The sequence below is a fragment of the Erigeron canadensis genome, chromosome 6 (genome assembly GCF_010389155.1).
Source record: "Erigeron canadensis isolate Cc75 chromosome 6, C_canadensis_v1, whole genome shotgun sequence".
Classification (NCBI taxonomy): domain Eukaryota; kingdom Viridiplantae; phylum Streptophyta; class Magnoliopsida; order Asterales; family Asteraceae; genus Erigeron; species Erigeron canadensis.
The window spans coordinates 13,394,148-13,415,475 of NC_057766.1; the positions used below are offsets into that span (position 1 = coordinate 13,394,148).

Consider the following 21,328-nt stretch of genomic DNA (forward strand, 5'->3'; position numbering starts at 1 on the left):
ACTAATGTCTTAAGAAATGTCATTATGCCATGTCTTATTAAATTTACTTGAATAACACTTTTAAATCTCGAATTAAGAAATGTCTTAAGAAATGTCATTATGCCATGTCTTCAAGACCCACTTTAAATCTCGAATTAACTGTTTAAATCCACAAGACTTCTCTTATTAGCTCAATTGACAATGACCGGATAGAACCATGAACACTGGAGCATTTCACTGAGGTTAACTTTCATTGACCTTAATTTTTCTTTGACTTTAAAGCTTTGATCTTAAAACTCATTGAACTGTTAAAAGTCATTGAAGTTAAAGCTTTGATGTTAGACCTTCATTGAGTTTAAAAGTCTTTGATGTTAAAATCCTTTGAGCTTAAAAGTTTCGACATATGTCACAACTTATTGAGCTTAAAGCCCATTGAACTTAAAAAATCCTGTTGAGGTTACACAAGGTCAACCCTTTGCACTTAACAATCTCTTGAACCTAAATCCTTTGAGTTTAAAACTCATTGAGGTTAACCCAGATCTGATGAACGACTGAAAACAAGAAAATTTTAAACCCTAGGTTACTGGTTTGAATAAGGAAGAAGAAGAAGAAAATGAACATTGAGTGACTTTGGACGATTTCCAACGCTGATAACAAGTAAAAAAAAACGGAATGATCTTAACCAAGAACAACCATTAGAGTGTTTCTTTTCTTTAACAAAAATCAGTTATATATATATATGAATTCGGTTTTTGTGTATATATATAACTATATTCGATTTTGCTTGTAAAATAGACATTAATATGTTTAGATCTAATGATTTCTTACCAAAACTTACCATTGAAGTTTTGGTTAGCATTTCCAGATTTGAGAGTGAAGAACAAGAAGGGATTTGATGGTAGATGATGATGACCATATTTTATTTTGAGAAGGGGAGGGAGGTCGGCTACCAAGAGAGAAAAGAGAAAAGGAGAAGTGTGAAAATGAGAGTGGAGGGGAGAAACTAGGAATTTATTGCCCTCTTTGCCTTGACCTTAATTTGATTGAACTTAGAACTATTTGTACGTGATTAACAACAATAATTCCAACTTTTGACCTTAATTATCTTTTAGTTTAATTTCTTTGAATTTAATAAGATCAATAAGAAAGAAAGAACTATTGACTTTACATAAGATTTCATTGACTAGACAAATTTAAAAAAGCCGAGACTCGTTAATTTAACTTGTCGACATAATTGTTTTTAACTTTTAAATGGCTTCCAGTCGACTATAAATATGACCATATTTGATTAATAAATATTTAATTGTTTTAAAACTAAGTTTCTCATTTAATTTGATATTTCTACAAGACAACTAGCTTGTAATCCTCCCTAACCAGTTCAGAATCAGTCAGTTTTCCTCTAATTAGTTTTTCTTGAGCCAAAAGAAGTGAGCATGCCCAAGTTCAAATTTAAATGTAAAGGAAAAAACTTCATAAAGATAATCGTCCCCTAAAAATTATTATCAGCCAACAAGTACAATACTATAATCATAGCCATTTGGTTAGCATTATCCGTAAAGGATTTCACTACTAACTGACTAAGGGGGTGTTTTAAATCGTGTTTGAATGGATTATCTAAATATTGTGTCTACAAACCATAAATAATCAGAATGTATTCCTCTCGTTCACGAGTCCACGCACAAATTTCCAAAGTCTAAATGCTCTCGGTCTCGAATAAAATATTAATCCATCTATTCCATGACAAAGTCTTAAAGACTAAGGACGCACATAAATTAAAACGACCGGAAACATACTTCGTAAACAAACATTCAGATGACATTTGTCACATGCTTAGAATAATTTTTTAAAAAAAAAAAGATTTTTAAAATCACAATATCACCATTTTTCAACATTCTTATCTATGTTAAATTACACTAGCACATTATCCGCCAATACGGCGGTGGTCATGGCATTAATGATATGTTGGTGATAGATGACACGTAGAGTGGTGTAGATAATTGATGTAAAGAATTAATGAAGATATTTTAAAACAGTAGGTGAAAATACTTTAAACGGTGCTAAGTGAAAAATATTACATATTTTTCGAACACTTTCAAAAATAAAATGTTATTCTTTTTATAATATAGTATAGAAAAATTATACAAATTTAACATGTCTTTAATTATCTCTAATATATAAAATCTTTCAATAGCTAATATCTACATTTAACTTAATATTATTACTTTACATTATAATTTATGATACAAAGCACATTTTTTAAATAATGCTATCATCAAATCTCAACGTATCTTATTATTACAACTATTATTATAAGTTATAACGAAACGTAATATATTTAACTCGCTTATTACACGAAAGTAATCTAGTTATATATATACAGTAAGTCCTTTTACACGGACCATTTTGCAACTAACCTTTAAGTAGCACATCATCATTGTTAATATATGATGCTTTTTTAATCTCGTGTCGGGATTCAAAATCAACCGAAAGATCATCAGTGGTTTACTTGTTTTCTTCTATGTGCTACACAACACGAGTGTCCTTGTGCTCTAAGTTTTGATTGTTATATTGTTGAGTCACTTGAGTGGAATCTTTTGGGGATTCCTTGTTTAAGTGATCTTCTATATTTGCATTAATCCTCAACTTTTTTATCAAAAGGTTGAGCCACAACAATAGTTCAACAATATAACCTTCTGTTGTTCGTTTGTCTGCATGGTTAAATGTCTCAATCCGATTTATATCATTCAACCCATTTGGTTTTTGCCCTGCTCCAGAACTGCATAAATCACAAATCTGTTTCATTTTTCGATTCATGTAGCTTTTGTTAATTTCTAAATGTGGCAACTGCAAGCATCTAATTATGAATTGTCAATATGGTCGGTATGTTCTATAACTAGTGAGTAGTGGATCACAGAGGTAAAAATGGTCTTCTACCTGAAGCGACTCATTAGCCCATTTACCCACACATATGTAAATTCGTGGTAGAGGTTGCATATAACATTGTCAATCACTTTTTTGACAATATAGTTTCGTAAAAATTGTTGTAAACGGGTCAACACTTAAAAATGCATCGAGGTTAATCGATGACCCACTCATTATCTTGCTGTGATTTCCAACAATGTAGTCTTTGAAACTCATATGTAACTTACCCGGTGTCCGCCCACTCACCAACCCAGCCAAATCCATGATGAGCCCTAGCGAAAAGATACAAAACTGAGAAAATAAAAAAATAGATCAACTTGCCATTAAAAAGGCTGAAATCTGCTTACTTTGCTGTGTTTATGGCTACCGGAGAAAACCAACATAGCTTTTTTTCCATTTCGGCTTTAATATCTGGAATGTCAAGCTATGGAAACAGAGGTATGATACAGTAGAAATATGAGAACAAAGCTAGTTTGGATTGCTAGCTGAATATCAGTACTTTACCTCTCTTCCAACGTTAAATGAAGCTAATCTGGATCGATAAGATAACTCTATATCGGGTGGGAGGCTCTGGTATAACATGCTCCTTGCAAATGAAGTCATAGGGCCGTTTCGAGAAACCTAATAACAAGTGGCAAACCATGTGAAAGATTGAACCAGATGGAAATCAAAATGAAACTTCAGCAATATTGGTACATTGTGAAAGTGTGGAACCATATTTACAAAATGCAAAAAAGAAAGACAATAAACAGAGGCGGTACCGGAAAAAAAATATAAAAAAAAAAACCCCAAAGGGAGCAAATTAAAAAATCCATGAAAAATAAATCTTAAAATGGGCAAAATGTTAAAATCCTATAGGATAACTTTAAAAATTCATGAAAAATATTAAAATACATGACAAAATTTCGATTTCAAGGAGGCATTATACCGCCTTGCACCAAATCCATTTTAAGGTCATTCTATTATGCGATCCGGTGTGTTATATGGAACTGACTATCTTATTATTTTTGGGGATATGTCCATATCAAAAATAGATATATGTCTAGATATGTGAGCTTATGGGTCACACATATAACGTGGACGCACACACACATGTATATATATATATATATATATGAAAAGATTCATGTCACAACCATTTGAATAGGAAGAACCATGAACTTTGAAACTATATATATATATATACATATATATTGTTTGCTGAATAAAACCACGCGACAAAACTAATATCTCTTTTCTTATGAAAGCTCGTAGCCGTGAATATAATTCCATTTGAAGTCGTCGAAAAGAAAACAAAAACATCCTTTTGCTTTTTATGATGTCATACTAGCATCTGTATGACGTTGGTTGAGGTGTAGTGTGAACTATTCATGCTTTTGAATATTGGTTTCATTCTATCTGTGTTTTTGAATAATTCCATTCGAAGTCATTGAAAAGAAAACAAAAACATCCCTTTGTTTTTTATGATGTCATACTAGCATCTGTATGACGTTGGTTGAGGTGTAGTGTGAACTATTCATGCTTTTGAATATTGGTTTCATTCTATCTGTGTGTTTGAACCCATTCTTAATTCAACCACAATGGTTCAAGGTAATCAATCCTATTTATTTAAAATTTATGTTAATTAAGTTTATGTAATACTTTATCTGATTTTCTGCTTTATTTACTCGTGATTATTACACGTTTAATATACAAGTATTGCAATTTCAAGGTGCAATAATATGTTTTTCATGTTTAGATAAACACATTATCCGTCTATTTACCTAACTACTAAAGGGTAAGATAATAAGTTTTAGATGATTAATTTTATATCACCTGCACTAGTGCTGATTATCGAAAGGTTGACAAGTGGTCTTTCTAGCACACTACTACTTTATGTATAAGTGCAAGTACTTACGATTGAGTCAATTTGAAGAACAATATTAGCATAATGCAATGCAAGACCAGCATGTCCAAGTTTACACTGCATGTTTGGGCATCCATCTGATGCTACATCAATATCATCTGTGATCATCAGGAAGTCAATGCCATGTGTATAAACATAAAAATAGTCACATACAAAATATATGGTTATCCTACCATTATGCCTACATATAGCATAAGCAAATACAAAAAGTATAAGTATTATGTTGCCGGAGAATCTGATAACTCATATCATATGGTCATTTTGATATGCAAATCTAAACAGCCCCTTAGTATTTCATATAACCCCGGCCTTACTTTATCCATTCATATAATAAAGCATGCTTAATAACTCGTCAACATGCATGCATGCCTGTTGTCTCATTAAATTTGGAACTGGAACTTTTGGTTATTAGTAATTAGTAAATCACATAATTTTCCAAAATGTCGTTAAATAATCAATAGTTTAGGAGAGTCTTGTGGGGACTAAATGTTTTTATGGCGATGAACAAATACGTGATAAGAACTTTGATGCAACATCTGAAACTTGAAAGTTTGAGATTTAAATGGGATGGCCATACATGCAGATTCAAAGGCATTTTTGACCTGTCGGTTTAAATAGATGACGGCATCAACAAGCTTTTCCATAACCTAATCCACATAGTAAGCACAACTCATTAGTATATCAGGGTTTTTAACTGAAAATTTCATTTCAAATTAAAGCTAAGTGAGATAAACGTGAAATGTGGATCAACGTATGAAGTAAAAGCTAGCAATAGTACATCTTCCATACTCCTGGACCAGAGTGACTTTTTCTTTAGAAGTTTTACATGCTTCCTTTGGGCTTTAAGTTCTTGCTTAAGATACACAAACTCAACACCTACAAAAATAATGCAATGTTTACTTTTGGTAATTTAGAATTTATCATTCCACCGATGGTACCAAAAGTGATTATTACTTGAAATAAGCAACTATGATTGCAGTCGACTCGCACACAGTTATCCTATTGAGCTTGAGCTCATAACAACTGTTGGGAAGGGGAGACAAGCAACAGAACTTGGCTGGAACCGGGCTGGAAAAGGGTTGCTGATTCCTAACCACTTTCGAAATGGTTCTTGATTGAACCCCTTTAACGGCAATTCAAAAAGTGGTATATTTTTAAGGGTAAATGGCTGTTTGCTTACTTTCTCCTCATTAAGAGATACTTTATACAATTGGCCAATAATTCAGCATTTTATTGAACTATATCAAACCAGACGCTATACAAACACAAACATGACCGTGAGATCTACGATTGAAAATGCCTTTATTTACACACTGTTTCATGATCTAGTGTCTAATTAGGTATGATTTTATTTGCCAAGTTGGTTAAATTGCCTCTAATAGACGTAAGCTAGGATGGAGGGTATAGCCTCTAATACTAAGGATGGAGGGTATATCATAAATCAAAGAAACAATGTAATGGCATGAATTCATGGTTACCTAGTGGACCTTTTGAAGCAGAAATTGAATTCATGCCTCCCTGATGCTTTTGTTGATAATCTTGCTCCAGTTTCTCCAGTACGCATAACTCACGATACAGCTCCTGCACCACAAACGGTGATGGGTTATTATTTATCAAGTACAACAGTAAAACAAAAAGTGATTAATTATGCTATTAAAGATCAAATGATCATAGGACTATTTGTTATCTGTAAAAAAATAAGGCATTTCTAACAGCAAAAAATGACATACTTGATACGAACCCATCCCATAATAGGCTCGCATCATGTCATAAGCTAGGTGTAGAATTTACTCCCAAAAGCTAGCTCAAAGGAGGAGGGGACACCTAGGCTTATAAACCACCAACTAATCCCATACTTGGCCAATGTGGGATCATATCAATACCCCACCCTTTGAAGAGCCCAAATCCTCGTTGGTCACGGCAATGTTGGTCACGGTTGGCACCCTTTTCCTTGGGTCCAAGCCACCACTCCATAGGCCACCACTCCGAGAGTTGGAACCTCAAAAGGTAGGGCTGGCTCTAATACCAATTGATACGAACCCATCCCATAATAGGCATGCATTATGTCATAAGCTAGGTATAGAACTTACTCCCAAAAGCTAGCTCAAAAGAGCAGGGATAATATCAATACTTGGCCGATGTGGGATAATATCAATACTTTACTCGACTATTGAAAAGTATAAGTATCGTAGTTTTAAATATGTAATTTGAAATTTATCAATCACATCCGATAGGGAATGTGATACAATTCGTGTAACTTGTGTAGCAAGCTTTTATATGCATTTCTAATACCTTCATCTTCCTTCCAACTTGAGTAGGATAGAATTGTTATTGTCACTCATTGTGTACATTTTTTCATAGTTTTTTATTTTTTTGGTAAAAGGGCGTCACCCATAACATCACTGTTTTGGGTACAAATAATGTGACTGAGAGTCACATTCAAGTAACATATGGCATACCATATATAAGAACACGCTATGTAGCTAAACAAGATGAAACCATACAATCAACTAAAAAAAATCGCTAATTGTAACGACTAACATAGGAGGTGTGCTACCACATCATCATTAGTCTTCATTTGAAACATGCATTAGGTTTTGATTAGGAATGTTCCACATTTTTTATACAGGTTTACCAATAGTAATATGCACTCTTCTAGTAGTAGATAGTATCAATATGAATTAGTTTATAATAATCCAATTTTTAAACTTCAATGATTTTAAAGGTAGTATATATGTATAGTGCGACTGTTGCTTAATAAATATTTACTACGTGATATCAAAAAAATTTTAATTAAAGAAAAATAAAAATGAAATAAATCACTAAGAACTTGCTAGAGCACACTCTTATTAATTACATTGGGTGTTGAACATAGCCGTTTCCTACTTTTTTAAAATTGTGATGGCATTATTAATTCTATAAAATGGCTACATATAAAAGAATGATCCCCGGCATTAAAAAAGTTAAGAATTAATTGGTTAAGAAGAAGAGAATATCATTTACTTCAAAGATTTGAATGTAATTATTATAAATAACTTTTTTGTTTTTCTTATACGGATTTGAAGCATAATACATCTATTGATAAATATTTCTTATTTGGATCCGAGAATTGATTGAGCTTAGTTTTGGTAGAAAAGCATCGGATAAAAATTAGAACAAATTAGAGGGGTATTTCGAGAATAAATAAGTGCCTAAAGTCTTAGGGGTTGGTTCATTTTATAAAGTAGTGTAAGTGTATCTATATATGAAAAAAATGAGTATGGGGCTGTTATGCACCCAACTTGGGTGAAAAACCCCTCACATACCAATACTTTAATATTTTGAATAAATGTTTGGTCCCCCATAATTTACATAGGTATATATATATATATAGGGTAAGGTTCATGTGACAAATATTCACATATAAGCATAAGTAATTATAAGTATAACTTGATATTTCATATGTGAACAAATATGTTCACATACATCATTCTCATATAAACATCAAGTTATAATATAAAAGTTCTCATGGTTCTTCCAATTCAAATGGTTGTCACACGAACCTTTTCCTATATATATATAATATATATATATATTTCGAGAACCCTTTTTTTGTAAGAACACCCTTTTTTTGTAAGAACCGTGAGAACTTCTAAATTATGTATTAGATCCATGTTTTTAAAGTTCATTCACTTGTGAAACGTCATATAAATGTATGTTGTAGAACATAACGTTTTTCAAAACCTTATATAGTCGTTTGCTCACATGTGAACAGAAACGTGAACAAATTTATTCACAAGTTCACACAAGGCTATTTCGAAGGTTTTGAAAACAAATTTCTTTGATATGATCCCACATCAACCAAGTATGGGATTGGTTGGTGGTTTATAAGTCTAGGAGATGCGAAAATGACCCGATTCACTGAACTGATTGACGCCAGTCAACTAAGGAAGTCATCTGAACTGAAGTCAGCTTGAACTAATAGGAAATTCTAAGCTGAAAGAAGATTCTGAACTGAAGTCAATTTCCAAACTGAAGTCAAATTCTGAACTGAAGTCATTTTCTGAGCTGAAGTCATCTGAACTGAAAGAAGGTTCTGAACTGATAATGTCATCTAAACAAGCCATGCTAATTCTGCCAGCAATGGCCCATTTCATATAACTCTTGGTTTGAACCAGTTTAGTCGCCAGTGGTAACACTTCTCCAGTAGCAGGAAGCTCTTATGACGACCATCAGTAACTCATAAATGAAGCTCTCCACTCAAGCACTCCAGTGACCGGTTCCAGTCTAGTCTAGTCTAGTCTCAGGTTGAGTGCTCCAGATTCCAGTTTCCAGTTCCCAAATAAAGTTTGTTTCAGTTCCACGTTTGTGGCCCCAATAAAGAAGGAATGACAGATGTTGACAGAAAGAATGAAGGAACGTATGACAACGTTAATCCTAACGGTTTGTGGGCCCATGTGCAGAAGGAATCTTTCTAGAAGCTTTGTCTGTCCATTTCCTATTGTCTAATAAATTAGTGGTTGTCCTTTGCCCATGACAGGTTTTTAATATTTTATTATTATTTCGTTAATTCCTAAGAAATAGCATATGTGACTATAAATAGGGGCTTTATTTCTCATTGTAAAAGTAGACTTGATTGATTGAATGAAGTTAATAAAGCAGCCTCTATTTCTTATCCAAAATCTTCATTTACTTTAATAGATCTTTGATCTTGGTGGTTTGGAGTGATCCCTTTATCTATATTTGTGGTGGTTCGTCCTTTATCAAATATAATGGTGAGATCTTAAATCTTCGATTCCTTTATCTGTGTTTGTGGTGGCTAGACCTTTATTAAACATAGTGGTGGGTTGGAGTGTTTCCTTTATCCTTGATTCTGGTGGCTCGTCCTTTACGAAACTTGGTGGTGGATTCTTTGTCTATCCTTTTTTTTTTCTTGTTTTGTTGTTATATTTCATAAAAACCAGAAAATATCAAAAATAGTAATTTCCGTTGTGTTCGTTTCCTTGTTTAAATCGGATATGCTTAGAGTTGCGTCTTTTACGCATCACCAAGGTTTAAAAAGGCGGAAACGAGCCTCGAGGCATTTTCCCTCCGCCTCAAGAGGTGTAAGCCTCGAGGCGAACCGAGACGTAAGGTCGAGGCGATAATAAAAAAATATAGAAATTATATAACTAATATCTTGTATTAAAAAAGAAAATACTAAACATCAAATAAAGTTCATAATCAATCAAATAACATAATTTGCATCATCTCCCAAGTCATAATCAAACAATTTATGAAATTATTTGTAATAAAAATTTAAAAACATTAAAAACTAATTTTATATAATTTTTTTAAATATTAGACATATAAATAAATATATAGATATAGATATAAATATATGATATAAAAAGAAAATGAAAACAAAATAAAGATAGGCCGACTTTTTCTCCTTTCAATTTCCAAGACCAAAAAATGGGTTGTCATCCACTACGTATTATTTTATAGTATTTATTAAGAAAAAGAAAGAAAAAGGACTCCTTTTCCATCATCTACTCCTTTCAAAAAAAAATAAAAAAAAAATTGTCATTTACTCCTTTTCCATCATCTCTCTCCCTCTTTTATTTTGAACGACTCATCTCTCTTCCTCTTAACTTCTCTATCTTCCCTCGTAAACCCTAACCACTATGGAGCCACCACAACTACCAACATCAGTGACCACAATCGTCCACCACCATCGGCCACCACTGTCGATTTGATTTTCTATCCGATTAGTTTTTGGTCGTTGACCGTCGCTGACCTTCTTTCAGATTGGTGGTCTTCTTTCAGAACGCCTCGGACTATTTCTCCGCCTCTTGCGCTTCTGTAGCGCCTCATCTACCCGAGGCGTGCGTACCAAATGATCACCCTGAGGCGCTGACTCATATGCGCTCCATGCCCGCTTCGCCTCAAAACGCGCCCCGAGGCGTGCCTCGAAAACGCTTTTTTAAACCATGCGCATCACTAGGTGTCCCCTCCTTTGAGCTAGCTTTTGGGAAAGAGTTCTACACCTAGCTTATGGCATGATACGAGCATATTATCGGATGAGTTCGTATCAATTGGTATCCAGCCCTACCTTTCGAGGTTCCAACGCTCAAAGTGGTGGCTTAGACCAAGGAGAAGGGTGCCAACAGTGACCAACACAGCCGTGACCAACGAGGAGATTGGCTCTTTAAAGGGTGAGGTATTGATATGATCCCACATCGGCCAAGTATGAGATTGGTTGGTGATTTATAATTCTACGTGTCCCCTCCTTTGAGCTAGCTTTTGGGAGTGATATCTACACCTAGTTTATGACATGATACGAGCCTATTATGGGATGGGATCATATCATTCTTCTACAACATACATTTTTATAACGTTTCACATGTAAATGAACTTTAAAAACATGTAACCCAATATAAAAACTAGGAGTTTTATATTTATGTATGTATGTGTATGTGAAATTTCAAATTTGTGTGGATTTCTTTAGTTGTCATACTAAAATGTAATACACTTTGAGAGACTTATAATCCATTTGCTAGATTTCATTTAAACTAATCGTATTAGGTTTTACCCCACCTCTCTACACCCCATAAACCAAATTCAAGCAAACTCGTTGTATCTGTCCATTAGTGAAAGAATCTAGCTCACCGCCGTATGCTGAACCAAAGTTAGCAATTGTTGCATCACTACTTGGGGATCTGCCTTCAATTGCTTAGGATGGGTAAGTCCCCTGTTCTGTCTGGAAATCAATACACGGAAGGAATATGAGTGAAAACTATGTAACACATGATAAGAAGACATTCATAGAATCATATTAAATGAATAATGCACAAGTTACTTTTCAAAATAAACATCCAAATTGTGCCATTGAGGATCTTTACATCTATTTCCAAAACGAACGACTTCGCAAGTAAATACTTTCAGCTCTTTCCTGCAAATTCCATAAATCCTATCAGCTTAGTATTTTCAAGTAAATGGCCATGAACAAAGGCAATAATTAACCACTTAAGAACCTTTTATCTGCAGCAACTGTTCTCAAAAGCTCATCCACATCTTTGCATATTAAATTTTGCACGCCTTCAGAAAGAAACACTACTTCTTTCAAATGATTCATATTTCTAGTTGAGAGGGAATTCATGAGGTTGGAACCTTTCATGATTGTATTAGCAACCTCAAATGACAAAATAAAGAGTTCATTGCCTTTTGTTGTTGGCCCAGTGACAAATGCACTCCCTGAATTTAAACTTGTCACACTACTTCCAAGAGTGTCCAATACATCGACAGCCTTTTCTATCCCTAAACTACCAGCTTTGCGTGCACTGACCTGAAATCATTGTGAATTCCATGAACATCTTCTATATATGAAAACCAAAAACATCATGTTACCACTTGCCTGATTTAGTCGACTATTATGATGATCAGTATATAGATGGAAAATTGATGGATTCGTTGGGCTGGGTAACAATCTAAAATGATAGGCTTGACGTGATATACCTTTGGTCAAAAGTACTCCTGATGTAGTGTTTTTTGTGGAGACTACTCCTGACATACTTTTTGTAGAAAGTTATTACATTAATAATTAAGATTTTCTTGAACAAAAATAGGTTTTACACAATAAAAAAATAAATATAAAAATATAAACACTTTGGGTGACAGTTCGACCATGTTTACCAATTTGACTTGTGCTCCCATATGACCCGTTAAAGATCAATCTTAACAATATACCCATATGACCCGTTAGAGCTCAATCTTAATCCACATCAACCCATTTATAAATAAGTATATGGATCAAACTAGACATCACTAGTTTTAACAACATAGTATGAACTATCATAGCAGCAAAAAAGGTAAACATGTCGCAAAACCAATGGACCATCATATACTTTCTCCAGTGGACATTTGGATGATAACCTTTTTATTTTATAACACAAAAATAAATAAATAAGACCAGGACATGCACTTGCATATACATGTAATGAATCAAATTAATGTAGGCCAATGTGCAACATTCACTTACCCTGAAGCTTCTAGATCTTGATTTCTCGGATAAAGTAGCCGGCAAGCGGGGTATCCCATCATAAAAATCATCCTCCTTGTCGCTATATTTAATCACATTCATTTCAAGAGAAGGCACCTCTTGTTTCGCTTGGAGTCTTTTATTAGTAGAATCGACAACACTACTAACTCTTGAAGGGATTGAATCACCTCGAATCTCCAATTGATTCAAGTCATGTGGTTGGGCACTCGTAGCATGAGAAGTGCTTGCATTTGAACAAGTATTAACATATGATGACCCCTTTTTAGTCGTTGAACTCTTTGAAGAGTGGGCTCCCATATCTTAACCAAAACAAATTATAATGTCATAGGGAGTATATCATGTTACAGTTTTACCGCATACAAAAATATGAGTGATTTATTCATTAAACAATAAATATTAAAATATTACTGTAACATTATACAACTTAGACTCACTTTTCCTTATATAATTAGTTAATTACACTTATATATACAATGAAAAAGCTTACTCGATCATCAAAGTATACAATAACTTGATATATCTGACTAATGGTTGCTAAATTTGATGATTACCTTTAAACATTTACATGATCTTTTGAATCATTCAGGGTACTCAAACATGGTACACTATATAAAGATGATGAACCCACAAAACAAATCACATTTCACCTGTCCTCCTAATTTTAACAAAGTTTTAATAATCTTAAAAAACTTATCGAAACTTAAAATTTAAACAGAAGAATTAAAACCCACCACCATATATACAGAGAGATTCTATAGATTATCAAAATTGTATATGCACACAGCACACATATTTATAGTAGAAATTCTATTTCTACACATAATAAATGATGGATGAAATATATATTATCATGATACATAACTTCAACACAGATAATATATGTTTAAAACCCACAGGATATTACTGTAATTAAATACATATTCATTTCGGATGATTATATATATAAACATATATATATATATAAATACATAAATCTGTAATATAATTATAATTATATGTATACATATATATATATGTATATATACGTATATGTCTTTTTTGATATAATAAAAGATCATGTATATATACCTACCTACCTAAAATAAGAGAATGCAGAGAAAATAATAAACACAGTGACTAGAAATGGCCAGGGAGAAATATACTGAAAAAGTCAACAAGCAAGCAGATATTGACAAAGTCAAAGTTTAAGTGCTCTTATTTCATTCACAGCTCATTATACATTTTCTTTTTTTCTTTTCTTTTTTTTAAAGAAAAAGTCACACCTCATTATAATGAATATAGAGATTATGACCTGAGAATATAATTAATTATGTTAAAATGTTTATATTATGTAACTAACTACAAAAATGTTTATTAATTATGTCAAAATGTTTATATTATGTAACTAACTACAAAAATGTTTATGTAATATAGCAAATTACCTGTTTTTGTCTATAGTATGTTTATGATGATCGGTTCAACATGTAGCCGGTCACCATTATGACCCGGGAATGTAGCCAGTTATGTCAAAATGTTTATGTTATGTAACTAACTACAAAAATGTTTATGTAATGTAACAAACTATATGTTTTCGTCTATAGTATGTAAATTACCGGTTACCATTAGAAACTAACCGGTTGTGCTTATAGACCTAGATTACCGGTTACTTTGATATAGTGTCCTTCTTATATTTAGCCGGCAGAGTTAATTATATGGAGGTTGGCTATATACGTGTAGTCTGGTCCATATAATTAAACAAGTGACAGAATGTATTTGCAGACAATTATGCAGTTTTTCTTATGCAATACGATATACACGTAGTCTATATAACAGAAAATGTTAGTTACATTCCCAGGTCATAATCCCCATGAATATAATATAATGTAATAAATGTATAGTCCCGCAGCAGAGAAATGGAAATCGTGAAAACAAAGAGAATAGTAAAGTTGCTTTAATAGCTTATTAACTAACGATTGGTTATCCTTTAAATGTATAATTGTAATTTGATACTTGTATATGTTGGACACTCCATAATTTTATGAGTTGACGATGTCGTGAAAAAAATTTACCTTTAAAAAAAAAATTAATTACACTTTTGGATATTTTAATTTTTTTAATTTTAACTTTCTTTTACTTTTTATAATTTAAATAAAGATATTTTTTTGGGTAAAGGGGAAGGTAATTCTCCTGTGACTTTTATAAATACCCAACAATTAAAGTACAAGTAATGTAGCAGAGATACTACACTAGTTCATATATATGACATGTCCTATATATGTAATACAATATTACCTCAATAACTAGTAATCTAGCCTACTATGAACGTAAAACAGAAAACAGTAGACAAAGTAATTTAATACTCAAGAATAACTAGCCATCTTGGAACAAGCTTTCTCCATGGATCCGCCAATTTAGCCACCACTTCAGCACATCTTTTGAATTTAAACCGCATAAGTCTTGATTGGACCGTTGAAATAATGATATCGTGAGCTACATCAGGAGGGCGCGAGTGGTTATCAAAAAGTCTTCTGTTACGTTCTTGCCATATGTAGTATGTAGCAGCAGCAACAATCAATCGCCCTACTACATTTGAGACTGATCTTGAATGAGCACGTGGAATGAGCCAATCCACAATTGCCTCCAAATGAGGTGGGATAACCTGCATACCAGCAAGATCTCTAATACGAGACCAGATATGAGAAGTATACATACACTCGAAGAACAGATGGTGATGGGAATCAAAATCAGCCTTGCATAGAGGACAACACATCATGTTCATATCGTTATGTCTCGACGGACTCCATGTAAGAATTATGTCTTGAATAAGAAGTTTACCTTGCACTACGAGCCACATGTGAAAAGCATGTCGAGGAATACAATGAGAAAACCAAATAACATCCACCCATGGTACCTTTGCTTCCCGACTACGAACACAGTCCCAAACAATCGATGAGGCAAAATGTAACACCCCGACTAAGGCGGAAACACGAGATGCCACAGAACGACATGGTACAAAAGATTTGAATATAAAACGTCAACACAAGTTTTCAAATGACATTCAAAATCCAAAAGATTACAAATTTAAGATGACATCCAATCCATTACATAACCAAATTCATAATTAAAATGATCAAATGTTTACAATACTTGTCCAACCATACAAGCATTAAAGAGTCCAAAAGGGCGGTCCAAGCTACGCACCTAAAGCTTTAACCTGAAAAGCATGAAGAAGAAGATATGTCAACTACGAGAGTTGAGTGAGATCATAGGTTTTTAACTAACAACATAAAGTATATATATATATCCATCATAACCAAAAATTTGAGAGTCACCAAAATTTCCATGTATACCTCCAATATAACATTTGAAAAGCGTATGTTCCACTTACTATAATCAACCGTAATAAAATCACTATCATATAACCACAAGGGTATAATTCAATTAACCTTGATGAGTAAATGCTTGAGCCACTACTACTACCATTTTTTCACAGTCCAATAATAAATAAATAAATCTTGCACGAGCTGTCAATCAAGTGCCGTAATAATAATAATATAAAAGGGGTCGTGCCATGGAGACGACCTAAGTAAGGTAGCTAGAACACCCGTGGTCGGACTGGAAGTGGAGGTTGTCACAAAGGCAACCAACCTTCCACCGTTACACAATTGGGCGGGTGGACGAAACCTAGTTGCGCAACTAACTAACTACAGGCCTCCATAATCGGAGTAAATAGTAGTGAACCGAAGAAAGCGGTTTGACAGAACTCAAGCTCATCATATAAATCATTTATCATAATGAACATACGAAACAATTTTATTTCATAATCATAATATCAAGAATCATTTCATATATATGTAATAACAAAAGCAAATTAGCTTATATATCATGCTTTTCACCCCGACAGTTAAAACACATAAAATAGTTTGAAAGGGGGCTATGACTCACTTTATTTGAGAGTGAAAAAGGGCTGATCAAAAGTGAGATCTCCGGCTAGTGGTGTCTTTCCTGAAGCAAGCCTAAACCATGGTATTCGAAATATGCACAACGTAAGTGTGTGTTGCATGACTAGTAAACTAGATCATGAGATGTATGCTAGTAGACTTGCCCAACTTTGGTTGTTGTTTAATTATGGAATTCAAGTACATTATGTTGTTCACCTCATTTGGTTGGAAGACATTTGGTAGTAAAGGTCATTCATACGATTTTGTTCGGTTATTGGAATTTCGGTAGTTCAACTTTGTATTATATATATTTTCCATTGCATGCTTTGTTTAATAACCATATTTGACATTTGTGTTCTCATAATATTAATGTTGATATATCTTACTGATTTATAATTATTTATTTAATTTAATATTATTTAATTAATTTATTTACTTATTTTATTGGTTTATTAATTAAATAATTCCTTATAATTATTTTTAAGTCCTTAAATTATCTCTAAAATTCATAGATAATTATAGATGGATTATCTACTGATTTTTAAGCCTTTTTATTTGTAACATTGTGATTCTTATATTTATTTGTGCCTTATTCCTATTTATTTAATAATAATGATTAATTAGTGACTTTTACTTAATAATTTACTTTTAAATTGTATAGTTCTTGTTCCCTTGCTTGTAGTTATTTTTCCCCAGTAGGTTTTGGTCACTTTTATCATTGGTTAAGTGGCTTTGATCAGATTCATGGTTTATATAATTTATTAATTAATTTATATATCTTTTAATTACCATTTTAATTCATTAAATTATAGAAATTCTTACAAATCACCACAAGAGTTTTAGTCCAAAAATTCCAGGCCTTTTTGGCAACTTATATCAACACAAATTCATATCAATTCAACCTCTCTTGTGTCTTGCTTAAATTGAGAATTTTATAATTGAAAATCGTTTACCGAAATAGTGATTTTAGCCTCATTTCTTAGGCTATTAAGGTACTTCAAAATGGATTTTCATCCTAATTTAAACACTCACAGTAAGTTCATCATATTTTGGTGGTTCAATTCGTGATGGTGGTGGTGGTGTGATATGTGCAATTTAGTGCTTTCGGTTAGTGATTATTTGACCCGAAAAGACGATTTTTGAGCTTATTCTTGCCATGCATCAAATGACTTGAGTTTTATACTTTTAATATGTCATATTTCCAGTATGTTCATCACATTTTTATGGTCATAAAGTTATGGTGTATGTGTGTGCTCAAAATGCATTTTTACAAGCTTTCGGTTTACGATTTCAAGCATATTTTAACTTGTTTTGACCCAAGCTTTATATAATTGATATTTTGTGAATTTTTTCAGAATACTTGCATGACTTTTAACATATTTTTCAGTTGACACAAGTCTCTAACCATCTCATAATCCAAACAACAATCCAACCTTCTTAAATCTAGCATGTATGCACTTAAATCAACACTTTTTAACATAAAGCTTTATCCATCTCAAATCCATCAATATGAAAACATGTTTTTATGAAATATTCCAGAAAATATGAACATGAGATTTATAATAAACATGTCTTTCTCTTCGTGCACAAAGATTTCCTTACAACTATCAACACAACCAACACATTTTTCATGCTAACTTTTATAGATCCAACACTTTAACAACAAAATCTATATTTTCATAAAAATTTCCAGAAATATAACCTTCATAATACACATAAATATAACCATTTTCCAAAGGAAGAATCACATCAAGAACTATTAAACATATATCCACACTTTTGGGTCTTAAACTAGTTGAATCCTTGGATCTTTCTTCATGGATTCAACATGCATGAGCATGGAAAGAAAGATCCTATCAACTTTGCCCTCATCAAGTGTATATTCCAAAGAAAACATGAAGAAAACATGGACTTTTGATAAAACCTTTTTAATATGAACAAGAATAAGATTAATCTAATAAAGAGATGAAGATATATACCCTTGAAGAACACTTTTTGATGATGAAATATGGCAGAAAATTCATGACCCAAGAAGCTCCAAATAACCCTTGTATCAACCTTAATATGACCCTAAATCCTTAGCTTAATCAAACCCTTGCTTAACCTATCCTAAACCCTTATTATTAACAAGTGTTTAGATGAGTTTTGCTTTGTTTTTCCCTTGTTCCTTTGGCTGCCGAAATGAGAGAGAAAAAGAGAGAGGGAGAAGAGTTTTTGGAGAGTGAATAATGACTAGTGTGTGTAAAATGTGAGGAGTGTGTTTTGTGTGAGTTTCAAGAGAGATTTTGGAAGGAATAAAATTTAAAAGTGAAGTGTGAAGGGGGGAAAGGGGGGGCCGGCCATGGGGGGTATTTGGAGGGGTTAGGAGTATTTTTTTTTTGTTAAATTATAGTGTAAGTATATTAGTGTATGTATAAGTTTAGTGGGTATTTGTTTTTGTAAGTGTTTTGTTAGTTAAATGTAAGTAATTGGTTGTTTTAGTTAGGAATATATATATGTGTGCATATGTCATGTATATATATGTGTATGGATATATTTTTGTATTTTTAGTTGGTTACATAGGTCATTGGTTGTAAATTTGTATTTATTTTTAAGCATATATACTTACTTATTAAGGTTTCGACGCTTTTACGCACATATAACTTCCAATTATATTTTTAGTTGGAAATTTTATTCACCAAGATTATATTTACTTGATTTGGTTTATTCTTGATTTGTTGGATATTTCGTAGGAATTTTGATTAGTATCTCAACTTGTGAGACTCGCTTTATGAATTATAACTTGATTTGATCATTAAGGTTTTTGTTCAATCGTATTTTATTAAATTGAAATTATAATTAATCAATAACTTTAGATTACTAATTTAAGGGCATTATCTACTAACTTCAAATATAACTATGGCTGGCGGGAACATAGACAACCTAACTAGCACGTATATATAATATATAAAAAGTAGGGTTGTTACACAAAAACTTTGTCCTCCAATCCTACTTTCCATATAACTTTGTCATTCACATTTGGTCGAGGGGAACAATTTTGACTACTGATCAGAACCGGGAAAGTATCCAACCACGCTCTAGGCCATTGCCATCTACCATTATTGTAAACATCAGCAACCGTAGATGACAAAGAAAAACCAGCATACCTGATGTCTCGAGGCTGAACAACATTAATCAGTGGTCCAATATCAGACCATTGATCGAACCACGCCGATGTGTTTTGCCTATCTCCCAGCTTCGTCCATAAGAATTTACGAATAGAAGGTCGTAGCTAAAGTATCTTCCTCCATCCCCAGCTACTCACTGATTTTTGCGGAACATCCCAAAAGTTTCTACCCTTCAATTTATAGTCGTGAATCCATGACACCCATAGTGATTCTCTATGTGTAAGGATACTCCATATATGTGTTGCCATAAGCGCTTTATTCATCTCCAAAATATGTTTTATACCAAGACCACCCTCGAATTTTGGAACACAAATGGATTTCCAAGAGACCTTCGCTTTTCCTTTTTGCATCGGACCTTGACACCACAAGAAACCCCTCATCAACTTCTCAAGATCATTTATGATTCTAGTTGGAAGAATGAAAACTGAAGCCCAATAAATGTGCAATAGAACCGAGATAATGAGTTGAACACGCCCCGCAAAAGAAAGAGATTTGTAGCGCCAGTCAGTAATACGTTTCTCCATTTTCTCCACCAAAATTTTATAATCCTTGTAGAGAAGTCTGGATGAAATCAAAGGTACACCAAGATATTTGACCGGCAATTCACCTTCTTCAAATTGCATTATGCTAAGTATACCAGCTTTCACATGAGGAGGGACATGGCAAAAGAAACCGTGCTTTTTTGGATACTTGGCACCAAACCCTACATTTTTCTAAATGAATCCAGCGAACTCATTAATTTTAGCCGAATTTATGTCACCTCTTGCAAAAAGAAACAGGTCATCTGCAAAACACAACCTAGTGATCTCTTGCTTTTCACATTTGTTATGAAATTGAAAAGAGTTATCCAGCCGTGTACTTTGCTGCAAAATTAAAGTTAATACTGTTGGAATTTTGGATGCCCAAGACACATATTAAATTGACGTGGCTAGTATGTGATGATCCAAGTCAGGTCATACCCAATAACAAGTTAGACAAACACTTATGATATGTATTTATATGATATGATCTTTAAATAAATATCAATACTTGAAGCATTTAGGAAATGGGTTTCTAAATAAATGCACTTGAGAAATATAAGTAAATTATATGGATAATTTATTTTGAGAAATATGTGAATGTGTTTATTTGGCAAAATAAACACTTATGTGTGTTATGTATAATACATAATATGTTACATAAGGTATATAACATGTTATAATACATTTATATATATTGTATAAAAGGAAAATACAAGTGGATTTTGAGTTGGTGAGACCCATGTGGTCTCACCTTGAGGCCGGCCACCCCCACCCAAAATGCACATGCATTTGCTTGTTTTATATAACCCACTAGCTACATTGGAAACACACACTTAATACATGCACTTGCTATAGTGTTCTCTCAACTCTCAAGTGCAAAAACTCTCCCTTTT

At 33.0% G+C, this 21,328-nt stretch overlaps 1 protein-coding gene across 7 annotated transcripts; it reads right to left on the reverse strand.

Moving 5' to 3' along the window:
- Positions 1-2,240: 2,240 nt before the first annotated feature.
- Positions 2,241-13,965, reverse strand: LOC122603802 (protein PSK SIMULATOR 1-like). Of its 7 annotated transcripts, none has more exons than XM_043776611.1 (13): positions 13,904-13,965; positions 12,807-13,126; positions 11,803-12,113; positions 11,628-11,720; positions 11,438-11,528; positions 6,286-6,388; positions 5,586-5,683; positions 5,385-5,454; positions 4,799-4,905; positions 3,406-3,522; positions 3,249-3,325; positions 3,129-3,173; positions 2,241-2,755 (listed from the first exon to the last, which is right to left on the reverse strand). In XM_043776611.1, exons 2-13 carry the CDS (start codon positions 13,122-13,124, stop codon positions 2,503-2,505), a joined length of 1,683 nt encoding a protein of 560 aa, XP_043632546.1. In that variant the 5' UTR covers positions 13,125-13,126; positions 13,904-13,965; the 3' UTR covers positions 2,241-2,502. The 7 variants fall into 7 exon arrangements, with proteins under 7 accessions (XP_043632546.1, XP_043632547.1, XP_043632548.1 ...); XM_043776612.1 differs by having other exon boundaries at positions 13,900-13,918; XM_043776613.1 differs by lacking the exon at positions 13,904-13,965 and having other exon boundaries at positions 6,295-6,388; positions 12,807-13,298.
- Between the last annotated feature and the right edge of the window lie 7,363 nt (positions 13,966-21,328).

What these genes read in the sequence shown, in the direction of transcription:
- LOC122603802 (XM_043776611.1), bottom strand. Translation starts at nt 13,124, where the DNA reads ATGGGAGCCCACTCTTCAAAGAGTTCAACGACTAAAAAGGGGTCATCA. An exon ending in CTTTGGTTCAGCATACGGCG is followed by an intron (nt 6,389 to 11,437) that starts GTGAGCTAGATT and finishes TTTGTGGTGCAG; the next exon opens with GAGCTGTATCGTGAGTTATG. An exon ending in AAATGCCTTTGAATCTGCAT is followed by an intron (nt 4,906 to 5,384) that starts GTATGGCCATCC and finishes TGATGATCACAG; the next exon opens with ATGATATTGATGTAGCATCA.